This window comes from Humulus lupulus, chromosome 1 (genome assembly GCF_963169125.1).
Source record: "Humulus lupulus chromosome 1, drHumLupu1.1, whole genome shotgun sequence".
In the NCBI taxonomy this organism is placed as follows: Eukaryota; Viridiplantae; Streptophyta; class Magnoliopsida; order Rosales; family Cannabaceae; genus Humulus; species Humulus lupulus.
Window position 1 is genome coordinate 61308312 of NC_084793.1, and position 11934 is coordinate 61320245.

Sequence of the window (11934 nt, forward strand, 5' to 3'; positions counted from 1 at the left end):
TATGTAAAAAAGTTAATATATATAATAATGGGGTGCTGTGTAGTTTGAACTGCATCTATAAAATTTAAAATCGCAAACCATACTAACCAGCGTAGTTTGGCAAAAATACAAATCGCAACCACACCGCGAATGATTCTAAACCGTAAATTACAGTGCTATGTTGGCGATTTTATGAACACCCCTAATTAACATGCTTAGGGCCTAAGCCCATGTGAAACATTAATGTATTGGAAATCCCATCAAAGAAATACAATAAAAGTGGTAATTACCTGTATCATCAAATCAACATGAATAAGATTTTTTTTTTTTTTTAGAAAACAGTTAAAAAGAAACCAAAATAGACTAAAAAGTATAAGGAAAACAAACAAATAAAATTTTGAGAAAACACGAATAATTAAAAAATCATATTATTAATTATAATTAATTTATGAAAACAAAATATTTTGTAGTAATTACTTTTAATATATATAAAAAAATCTATTCGTAAATTGTTAAATGCTTGAAAATTGTGTAAAGGACTGATCGGCACGTTATAATTAAGCTCATCCAATGGCTCAAAAATTACTTTTCCAAAACCCAAATTTGGGAAAAGATAGAAAGCTTCATATTGGGTTTCTAGAAGGTTGTTATTGCGATGATCTCATTCTAAATTAAGATTAAAAATCACCAATGTACTATTTGTTTTTGGTACTTTTTCAATTAAGCACATTATTAACAACTGGTCCTCTAGGCAGGAGTAGGAATAGAGACTATTTGGTAGAAAGTTTTCAAACACTAGTGTCCAATTTCCTACCACTATTAGTTATATAGTTGGTGGAATGATAGATGGAGCAAAGAAGTTGAAAAAGATTGAAAGGATGACGCACTATATATGGCCTACCTATAGTCATAATTAAAGTGCACACACTGCCAATTTGGGTAGCATTTTTTCAAACAAATGAAATGGATAATTAAGAATCTCTTCACAGCACTCACAATATATTTTCTTTTATATAAATATATATATCTTTTAAATATTATTTATTTATTTAAATAAAAAAATACTAAATATTAATTAAATATTCTTTAAATAATAAAAACAAAAATAAAAGTAATAAACTATTAATTTTTTTTTAAGAACTCTAAACCATTCTCCACAAGTAGAGAGAGAATAGTAAATTTTAGAGAATTTTTAAAATGAAGAATCAATTTACATCATCTAATAAAAATTGTTTTTAACTTGTGTTTTTCAAATATTTGAAAATTTTCCTATTATGAAGCATCCGATGAAAATACTCTTAGACATAAAACAAGGAAATAAAGGAGCAAATCAAAGAAAATGAAAGAAAAATTAATATAATTCTATATAGTGTAAAAATTCCCCTAGCCTAGGTGTAATTTGCGGACCACATAAATATATATATATATACTATATACAAGTAATGTGTAATATGCACGTTTACTTAGTTTTGGTTATTAAAATTTTAATTATTTTTATTAAATTTATATTAATGTCATATAAATTTCAAATAAATATTATATTTTAATTAAATAATTTATTTATTTTTATTTAAGTTTATGTTTGTTCTAATTTTTAAATTTGAGATTGACAACAAGAGATTATATATTATATGTTTAATGTAATATCAAATATTATACGTGGATTTTAAATTTAAGTTTCTTGCTAGTTTTTCCAAAAAAGGAATTTGTTACTAATTGACAAAATATTATATTATATGTTTAATATGATATTATTCTAATAAGTGAGATTGAATTTAATTAAATTTTATTTACATTTTAAAAAGTATGATTTTATTATTTTTAAATAATTATCATTAAAAATATCTAAAAAATATCATATTTTAATTTAATTAATTATTTTTAAATAATTATCATTGTAAAATATCTCAAAAATATCATATTTTGATTTGTTTAATTATTTATTATTCTTTTAAATAATTATCATGGTAAAATATCTCAAAAATATCATATTTTAATTTTTTTAATTCATTATTTAATTTTATTTAAGTTTAAGTGTTTACAAACTACCGTTAAATATAAGAATATTCTGTTAAAGTTAACAATAAAAATAAATAAAAAACTATTAAAACAAAAAAATTCTCATATAATTTCAAAGATATAGAGTAATCCAACTTCTTTCAAAAGAACATGTTATATAAGTATTAAGATATAATATTAATATCATAAATACAATATGATCTTACCTTATATCAGACATAAATCTTATATATATTATTAAATTAGCACTTTCATGTCATAAAGTGGTCGATTAATTATAGTTTTTCTTTTAATTAATTAAGTTATTCCAAGCGGTCTTAAGCTTAATTTAAAGGGTTCCACATCTCTCCTTTTATTGAGGTCTTAAGTTCAATCCCGCACCCCACTCCCAACTACTAATAATACATATATGGGAAATTCTTTAATTCCTCACGGGACTTAGTCCAACAAGTGGGACCCAAAACTTTTTGTCAAGTGTCATGCTATGAACAATTTTGATGTTTTTCTTTTCTAAACTTTATACCTGTTGAATCGGTTATGTAAACCGGATGTGAAAAATTGTGCTAGTCTGACTGTGAAAAGTAAGGGGTATAACTGTAAATGTCAATCCCAAAAAATAATGAGTTGGGGTTGTATGGTCATTTTAGTATGAAGTTGAAACTTATTTACAATATTAGCTACGTAAAATTTTATCTGCAGCTGTGTAATTAAAATGATATATTACATAACATGAAATGAGTAAAATGTAACAAAAAATGAGTCATATGCCACGTTCGTGAAAGAGGAAGCTATCACAATGGCCGGACCGGCTGCAATTAGGGCTCCAACAACATTCCCACCAACCACCTGACCTTGTCCACCGGCCAAAAATACAGTGAGGTTGGTGGCGCCCGGTGGCACAGGCGAGGGCAAGAACGATCCTGAAAGGGAAATTATCTCGAACCTTCTGTGGAGTGTCACCACGACTCCGGCTGCGGCGAGCTGCCGAAACGTGATGTTGGTGACGGTGCCGCTTCTGCTGAGGACACAAATCCCACGCTGCCGCTTCCGGGCATAGGTGGCGACAAAGTCAAAGACGTTGCAGCAGCTTCCGACCTCCAAGATGTGGGCCCGGAGAGTGTTTGCGCTCTCTCGTGTGATGATCATCGATGACTTTGGCTTGTTCATCGAGCTAGGTGGTCGGCCTCTGGGGCAGCGTGAGGCCATATCACCGGAGTTGTGATGATGACCCGAGATGAGATCAAAGCCCCCACCTGAGTGGGGTTCAAAGTTGTTGTCGTCGTCATCGTCGTCGTCATCGACGTTGAGTGACTGTTGCGGTGGACATGAAATGGAAAACTAATACAAGGATATCAATTTTGAAAACACAATTCGAAAAAGGGAAAAATAAAATAAAAACACGTATCTTAACCATCATTTTCTAAACAAATGGCTTCATGATAAAGCTTTGTAATGCATCAGTTATTATTTATATATATAGGGACCATACAAGCTACAAGTTTGAGGATCCTTTACGTCTGAGTCTATGTCAACAATGCCTAGTTCTTTTGAAGCAGTTGTTTTCTCCAAACCCTCATCTTCTTCTGCACATTACAAGAAAAACTGTTGAGGAACAGTCTATTGATAGTTTTAAAAGGTTAAACCACTCCAAGGTAAATGGTTGAAACCAGATCTAGACATATTTGACAAGTCAACACATGCATTATGTATATAGAAACAGAACAATGATCTTTTCTTTGGGAGCATCGAAGACCATCACATTTTGTGAGAGCTTCCATGGGAAACGTCTTATTTTGAACACCGTATTGTCCGAAGTTCGGTACTTGCTCATCTTTCTCTAACTTTACTGGCTTAGTGAAATCTTCTGATTCTGCCACCTTTATTTTGGATAGTTCCTCAGCTAACTCTGTTTTTGCATCCTCCTGAACGGGGTAGCATGTCTCTGGAGTCATTTGAGGCCACCTTTACATTCTTCAGATCTCTCCTTTTGTAGTCTGTCAAGGGGTATATGTGAAAGTGAAACACGTAGCCAGTTGCTAAGGGGTATGAAGGGGTCAATATTGCGTCTCAATCTTACCGTCCATCAACAATCGAGCAGCTTAGATTTGATGAAGGACTAAAACCTTCAAATCCAACTAAGGGATTGTAGAAATGCCCTACATATATATATATAATTAATGATGATGTATTGAAAAAAGAAGAAGAATTATTTTATGGTTTTTCCAGAGAAGGAATTGGAGAGCCTTTAAGGATTTGTTGTTGGAAGGGATACTTCTTTAATCTTACGTTTCTTTTAACGAGAAAAGAAAAGAAGAAAAAAAACTAGGTCCTGTCTGACATTGTTTTTTGTTTTTGTTTTCAAAGTTCACTACTACAAAATTGACATGGGACGATGGTTTTAAACCGTCGTATGGACTCTCATACGTCGGTTCTAATACCGTCGTCCCATGCAATGTCATGCCATATAAATCATGTAACGACAGTTTAAATAAAAGTGTCATCTCTTGTCGTACATGAGACGATGATTCCTATACAAATGTTGTCTCTTGTGGTACATGAGACGACAGTTTCTATGCAAGCGTCATCCATTGCAGTAAATGAAACAACAGTTCCTACTTAAGCGTCATCCACCTACAGTACATGAGATGCCAATTTATATGTAAGCATCGTCCCCTGCAATACATAAGACGATAGTTTTACTGAGACCGACGTCCCATGTAGAATAAGAGAACTTTTTCATTTCTCTATTTTTAACCATTATATTCATTCATAATTTCCTGTGTAATTATAACATAGATCAGACAGAATCAATAGGTAGACAAAATCAATAGAACTCAGTATGTTCCAAATCTAAAAATTATGTAAGTGCTAACTAAAAACTACAATTAGTATATTTTTTAATTCTGATTTCAAAAGTTACTATAGTTATGACTCATCCGCTCAAGAAGCTTGGTTGCCCATTCATTTCGAGTTTCATTAATTTCGCCAAGTGTAATATGTATTCTTCCCACCACACAACAAAACACAAAATAAAAAAACTAAGTCAGAAGTTAAATTCAATAGAATTGTTGTTCAATAATAATAAATATACTTACATTACTAGTTAGCCATCGCATGAGTGTCTCTTTCAAGCAATAGTCCTTCATCATCCTTATGATATAAAAGTCACACTCTACTGACAATGTTTGACGAGGGCAATTGACTATTTTCCACTTGTAATTTTTTTCATTCCTTCCTGTCTTTCGCTTAATGTGTGAAAATACACTATATATACATCAATATGAAGAGCATATTAATTTTTTATTTCCATATCAAATAACCATATTATATTTTAAAATGAGTTTCAAATGTATTACCTATTCATAAGGTTCTTCAAATCATTTGAAGGAGATTTTCTAAGTGGACCAAGATAGTAACATGCATGGTCATCTGGATCAATGATCACTAACATCCAGTGATGTCTGCATTTAAAAAAAAGTTATTAAAATAAACATCAGAAGGTACAAGTAAAATTAATATTAAATGAAAATTTTACTTACAATAAATGGTATGGCATTAACAAAGTTTGACCCATATACGCTCTAAGATAATTTCAGCCCGATTATCCAAATTTGTCCCAATTCTCGATGACCACAATGACTCAATGAAACCAAAAAAGTGTGATATCTCTCTTTCGCACAACTTAGAATATATTATCCTACATATATGAAAGTTAATGATATTATATTTATACTTAAAAAGAAACTAAAATATATAATGTTTATAGGATTTCATTTGTCCAATCTCAATTAGTTTGCCCTATTTTCTTTGCTCAAGCATCAATCCCAAAATATAACTTTCAATTGAATAATGAAACCTATAGTATAGTCATTTTATGAACAAGAAAATGAGTAACTTTATTATTTTAGACTTAACAGCCACTTGAGGCTAGCTCAAAGCGGTCTTGGGTGGATGGATGAGTATGTGTTTGTGAACAGTAAGGAGTTCAAGTCTCCATAAATATATATATATATATATAGAGAGAGAAATTTATATTTTAGACTAGGTTTGTTGATTCAGTTAGGAGCATTGTCTTCATTTAAACAGAAAGAATACTCAGGGAACATGCGTAGTTTCACAAACCAAATCAACGTCACACACCAAAAATAAATGTACATAATTTTTTATTTTTTGGAAAAGAAACTTCTTTGTATTGATGGGAAAAATACAAAGATGAGAGATCAGGGAAAGATTTCAGGAAGCTAAACTACAACTCAAAGCAGAAAACAAACCTATGCATAATTGTAACTTAACACTTTAATGCATGTAAATACCTAGATGAGAATTTGTTGTATTAATAAATCAGATTAATAAAAGGGAATTACGTCAAGTTTTAATTCTAAAAAAAAAAGATGAATATCATTTTCTTTTTCACGGAACTTCTACTCAAAATTCATAAAAGTACAAGACATCATTGCAGCAAAATACCAGAACATTCTTGAGCCTTCACAAAAAAAAGTATATATTCCAAGAAAGGGCGGAGTTGCTGATCCAGTATGTCTCTTATCTCATCCACTGAGTGGAAATTAGATTCCAACTCAAATGGAACTACTAATAGAATATAAGCATGTTAATTATCACTCAGAAAATCCTATGCAACTCAATTTACATACTTTAATATCAAATATGTAAGTGCTAGCAGAAAAGCCAGCCAAGTTTAATATCAACAACAAGAGGAGGGAGGGAGTAGTTCAACAGATCAATTCCAACTATAACTGGGAAACCTTTATTCTCCAACAAAGCCTGAATTATCAACATAAGAGTTATATAAATAATTCTATTCAAGTTCTCACTGTCATAATTTCAAAATGATTAAGAGACTTCTAACTTATCTTCCAGTCCATTCTTGCATTGCTTGCACAGAAAAGCAATCCTCTATCCAAGTCATATGAATCGGGCATTGGAGCAAGTTTCATGGTGTCCCTGAAACTGGAAGGATCTATGGTTGCTTCATGAGAGAAGTTTAAACATGACGATGGCAACATACCCAGAAAAAATAAATTGGCAAGCAGAATAGTCTCTTAGTCAATGAAACATACCGATGGTTGAGCTATCTGCAGGAGGGTTTGAAGAAATGAAATGCCATGTTGCCACTACAGGTTCCATTTTTTATTTTTTTGGAGATCGAGTCCATGGCTGAGATAGATCCTCAAGCTTATTAACAAGATTCGGAGTAACCCGGATTGGGCTTGGTGCAATTATCGTTTTGTCTTGATTGTTGGCCAGTGGCCAGAGATGTATTAGGCAAAAGTGGAGGTGTATTAAGACGAGGTACACCTGTACAGACCAACAACACAATCATCGTTACTCTTAACTCATACATGTATATTTTATTTTATATTTTTCTAAATTACCTTCAAAAAAATGCCAAGAGAGAGAAGAGTGAACCACACAAACTAATTAAAAAAGGCTCCAAGGAAACCACATAAAAGCTTTTGAATAATTTTAAATTTCACAAGTAAAATAAACATTAATAAATTAGAAAAACATTGTCTCGTTTACAACCTTTTCTATCCATACTCATTTCAAGATATGATTTAGTGAGCCACGATCCACTAACGCCCATCTTTGATGCTTCATTTCCAACTGTCTACAGAAAATAAGATTAATCAAGGTGATAACAAGTTTAAAATATAACTACATATAAAGTCATGTTGAAAAGGATTGATAAAGGTAATGTGTTCCCTTCTAGGAACTTGGTTGATCCCAAAGTAAACAGATTTCATTTGTGTTTACCAAAAAGGTTGTCCACCAATCCTCCCCTATACCCAAAATGTACTTCATATGTAATAGAAAGAACTTCAAAACACAGGACACTAATGCAGCATATCCTAATAAAAGAATATATAAGGACATCAGCATAGTATCAACAGTAAACCTCTACAAAGTAATAATATAGGCACACAATTCATAATGACTTTATTTACATCCCAAGGGGACAGCCAAGTCACTCTTCATCAAATGGTTGGTCTTGTGTTCAAACCATGGCTATCACCCTTAATAAACTTCTCCAAAAGAATGTTAAAAAAGAAACACATTTTAGTAAAGAATACTAAGTTCATACTTTTCGATTTGTACCCCTCAGCACCATGAATGTCTCACCAAGAGTATCAATTGTTTCAAGTGAAATAGATACATTGTCATTATTCACTGATGTAGATGCTCATTTATAACTGACAACTACATTGTACCCCAAAACAAGCAGCCCACCTAAAGTCATCCTTCCAACCTGCTTTTGATATTTAAAAGGATAATCAGAAAGCAAAGAATATAAAGTAGTTATGTATTAAATAATGTACACATAAAATGACCCAAGCACAAGAGCTTTCACATGAGTTTTAACCAGGAATTATCTTCAAGTGCAAAACAAAACCAAAAGTAAAAGGAAGGACCACATGCTTCATAATAATAGGGGTGCATAAAATAATCATCTCTTTTTAAAATAATTAATGAAGGCTCTGCTGTTGGGATTTGGCTCTAATCCAGAAACACAAAAAATAATTTATCAAATCTAGTCAAATTACTAAGGACTTTTTGTTGCATGGATATAGCAAGGATAAAGGAATTTCCAACTCAGAAAGCAATATATAACAGGAAATGTAAGGCCTGACAAGCTTGGGTCTTTTTACTATTCACATGCTTGAAAATCATGGCTTATTGAAATAATTTCGCCTATCAATGTGAAAATTTTGTTAGTAATCACTAAGAAGATATGCCTTACCTCAAACTCAACTTTTGGCTTGATAATGAAATTCTTGTCAACAATCCTTTGATCACCAAGAGATAGATAATATCTAATACCAGATTGACGCACTTTTATCCAATCATTTGTCAGTGCTTCTTCACTGGCTGAAGGAGGTCTAAGGTACATCTCAATAAAACTGATAACAAAAAAGAAAAAAAAAATTTAAATCAAAAGGTAATTACAGTTTCTTTCTTTCAATATCGTTGAAAAAACTAGTCAGGGCTAGGAAAATAAACAGCCTGCAACACTCACTTATCTGTTTCTACTTCATATTCTTGAAGAAAATATGCAGATTGTCCACCTCAAGACTGTATCAAAAGCGTAAAAATAATAATAATAATATTAAAAAATTAAATTAATCAGGAATGATACACACACATGCCTATTTAGAAATAATAATACTACCCCACAAAAAATATACCAATAATAATAAAATCGTCAACTGTAAAAATTGATAATTAAAAGAAGAAAACATTAGTACAAATCAGAAAAGAAATTTAACATAAGAAGTTGTTTAGGCAGGCTTAATAATGTAAGAAAGAAGGAAGCATGCACATAAACACAACCATGTAATCCTAGTATCGTAGTATATCTCTCCACAAATATAACACATCTACATTATTAAAGATTATAGCCACAGTTTCTTGGCCAATTAGATATATTAATCACAATATAATGTCTTCATAGATAGTGAGGGATTTCCTGACATATGCCTTATTCTCCTCTTCTTCCTTTCAACATGTCATTTATACATGCCTCAATAAAGCAAAAGTTGTATTACTTTTAAGATAAAACTCACATTACCTTATGTCCTAGAGAACAATGCACATTTCCTGTCTCCAAACTACTTGAAATTACAAAGCGACAAGAGCAACGTAAATAAGGAAAGTCCAAGTTCTATGCATATAAAAAAAGTCCAGAATCCATTAAAAATGGCCTAACAGAACGATTGGATTATTTTATAGGAAAAAAATCAAATTTAAGTATAATACATAAGTCTTGTCTCTAAACTACATGGAATATACAACCATAAGAACAGCATAAATGAGGATGGTCCAAGTTCTATGTATATAAATAAGTCCAACATCAATTGAAACTATCCTAACAGAAAAGTACATACCTTAGTTTTGCATTTTAGTTTATAGATTACCTCTCAAAATGATGAAACAAAGCTGTTGTTAATTCTAATCTGCAACAAAAAAGAAGAAGAAAAAAAACACACTCAACTATGGTAAAGACGGAAGAAAATTGGACCAGGGAGATAACATGATACATAAGATGGTAAGGGCAATAGAAAAGAGGAGACAACATCTGTGGCCCCACCCCAGCTTTACTAAAGTCAAGAAAAAGAGCAGAAAAACATTAACCTGTGCATGATGAAGGTCTGGCTCAATATGCTTTCTGAATAGAGGGAAAATGCTATCAATAAGGTAATCCAACGAACAAGAATCACCAATGTCATACTTAACTTTGGACAGGAGACTAAAATGAACACTGCTGACCTGATATAAGAGATTTACATAAGGCTGTATCAATCTTTCATTTTCAACCAAAAAACTTATGTATTATAATATATATATCACTAATTACCTCAAAATAATTAAATGAGCCATACGATATACTTATATGTTCAAAACTGAAATTTGTAGTTCTCTTTCATCCCTATAACGAAAGCTTAAATCCAGAACAAATATCGAAAGGTTCAATAGACCATAAAAGGGATCTTTAATGCAAAACCTCCAAAGTAGATTGTCTAAAATTACTAGTTAGCCATCGCATAGGTGTCTCATTCAAGCAATAGTCATGTACATGCAAATTTAATGTGACTATATACTAGACTCCATTTCAAACTAATGAAATGGAGAAATTTTCAAATTTTTTCAAGAGCATATTCATCAAGCCATACAGATAGATTAGTAGATACTTTATCAACTTGTAACAGTCAAGAAACAGAGGTTTCTATTTGTTTCCTACTGATGGCCATCACAAGAAAATGTCACAATCACAAATGATAAAATTAAAGTTCTCCCAAAGTTACGTTATTAAAACTCCAAATCTACAACATGACAATAAGCCCAACCTCTATCCACCACCACAATTTTCCAACAACTTGGGATCAGTCCTTGTGGTTACCAGGTTACCAGGCTACCATCAGGCCTAAAGAAAGATATATATAGCAGTACCTGCGCTCATCTCTTTTAAGTAAAAGTCTACTCGTATTTCAATGATAAAAATTTATCTAATGATACTAAAGTAGATCCAGGCTCTTAAGTCTAACGCACACAAGACTTCAGCAAAGCAATGTAAGGATATAGTCTACAAGAGTGGTGAGAAATCCCAAAATCCAAAAAACAGAACACTCCCACATTAGTGCAAAAGAGAATAAAGCTTTTCAACATTTATATGCCTTACTTTTTTAAGGTGTGTTAATAATGATACTCATTTTCTCACCCTTCCCGAGTAAAAAATATGTTTAACATCAGTATGCTGGTCTATTTTTATGCATCTGTTTTGTTCATTTAATTGTACATTTTAAATGTGCATGCAAAAATAAGCCTTGAGAATTTATTTAAAAGGCTGTTGAATCAGCATGTAATTTGCAAGAGTATTTGACTTTTACAGACCTCATATATGCTGCCAACATCTTCATCATTTGTAGGCTCTGCATTTGCCTACTCAAAATCATGTTTCTTCTATTTAAATATATTCTACAGAACAACCTTTTTACTTCATGAAAAATAAAAATAAAAAATAAAAAGGATAGAAAGAAATACTACCATAAAAAATAAATAAACAAATGTGCTCCTATATTTACTTCGCCATCCAAATTTTCTGGAATAACTGATTATCTCTGAAACAACACAATATAATTTTCTTTTTTAGATGAAAATTAAAAAAGAAAGAAAATTGTATTAACGAAAAAAATCATACAAGAATAGTGTGGAAAAGCCATACTTGAAACAACAGAAAATCCAAACCCTCGCAAAATCAGAAAACAAAACACCCTCAAAACCTTTCTTCAAATAGGAAAAAAAATCCCAATATCCAATTTTATACAATAAACAATCCTCATTTTCTTGATATGTGTGATAAAACATCAAGAAACCAAATATCTAATACAAGAAAACTACTGAATATTCCCAAGTCAAGAG

At 31.5% G+C, this 11934-nt stretch overlaps 1 protein-coding gene and 1 long non-coding RNA gene across 2 annotated transcripts; both read right to left on the reverse strand.

The window, feature by feature from the left end:
• Nucleotides 1-2700: 2700 nt before the first annotated feature.
• LOC133815479 (AT-hook motif nuclear-localized protein 23-like) lies at nucleotides 2701-3950 on the reverse strand. The gene is made up of 3 exons (XM_062248320.1): nucleotides 3752-3950; nucleotides 3514-3581; nucleotides 2701-3336 (listed from the first exon to the last, which is right to left on the reverse strand). The coding sequence occupies exons 1-3, from the start codon at nucleotides 3948-3950 to the stop codon at nucleotides 2719-2721; spliced, it is 885 nt and encodes a 294-aa protein (XP_062104304.1). The 3' UTR covers nucleotides 2701-2718.
• A 4623-nt stretch (nucleotides 3951-8573) lies between these two features.
• LOC133781980 (uncharacterized) lies at nucleotides 8574-10403 on the reverse strand. Its single transcript, XR_009870305.1, has 4 exons — nucleotides 10150-10403; nucleotides 9903-9971; nucleotides 9035-9090; nucleotides 8574-8918 (listed from the first exon to the last, which is right to left on the reverse strand). It is a non-coding gene; the product is annotated as an uncharacterized LOC133781980 (long non-coding RNA).
• Between the last annotated feature and the right edge of the window lie 1531 nt (nucleotides 10404-11934).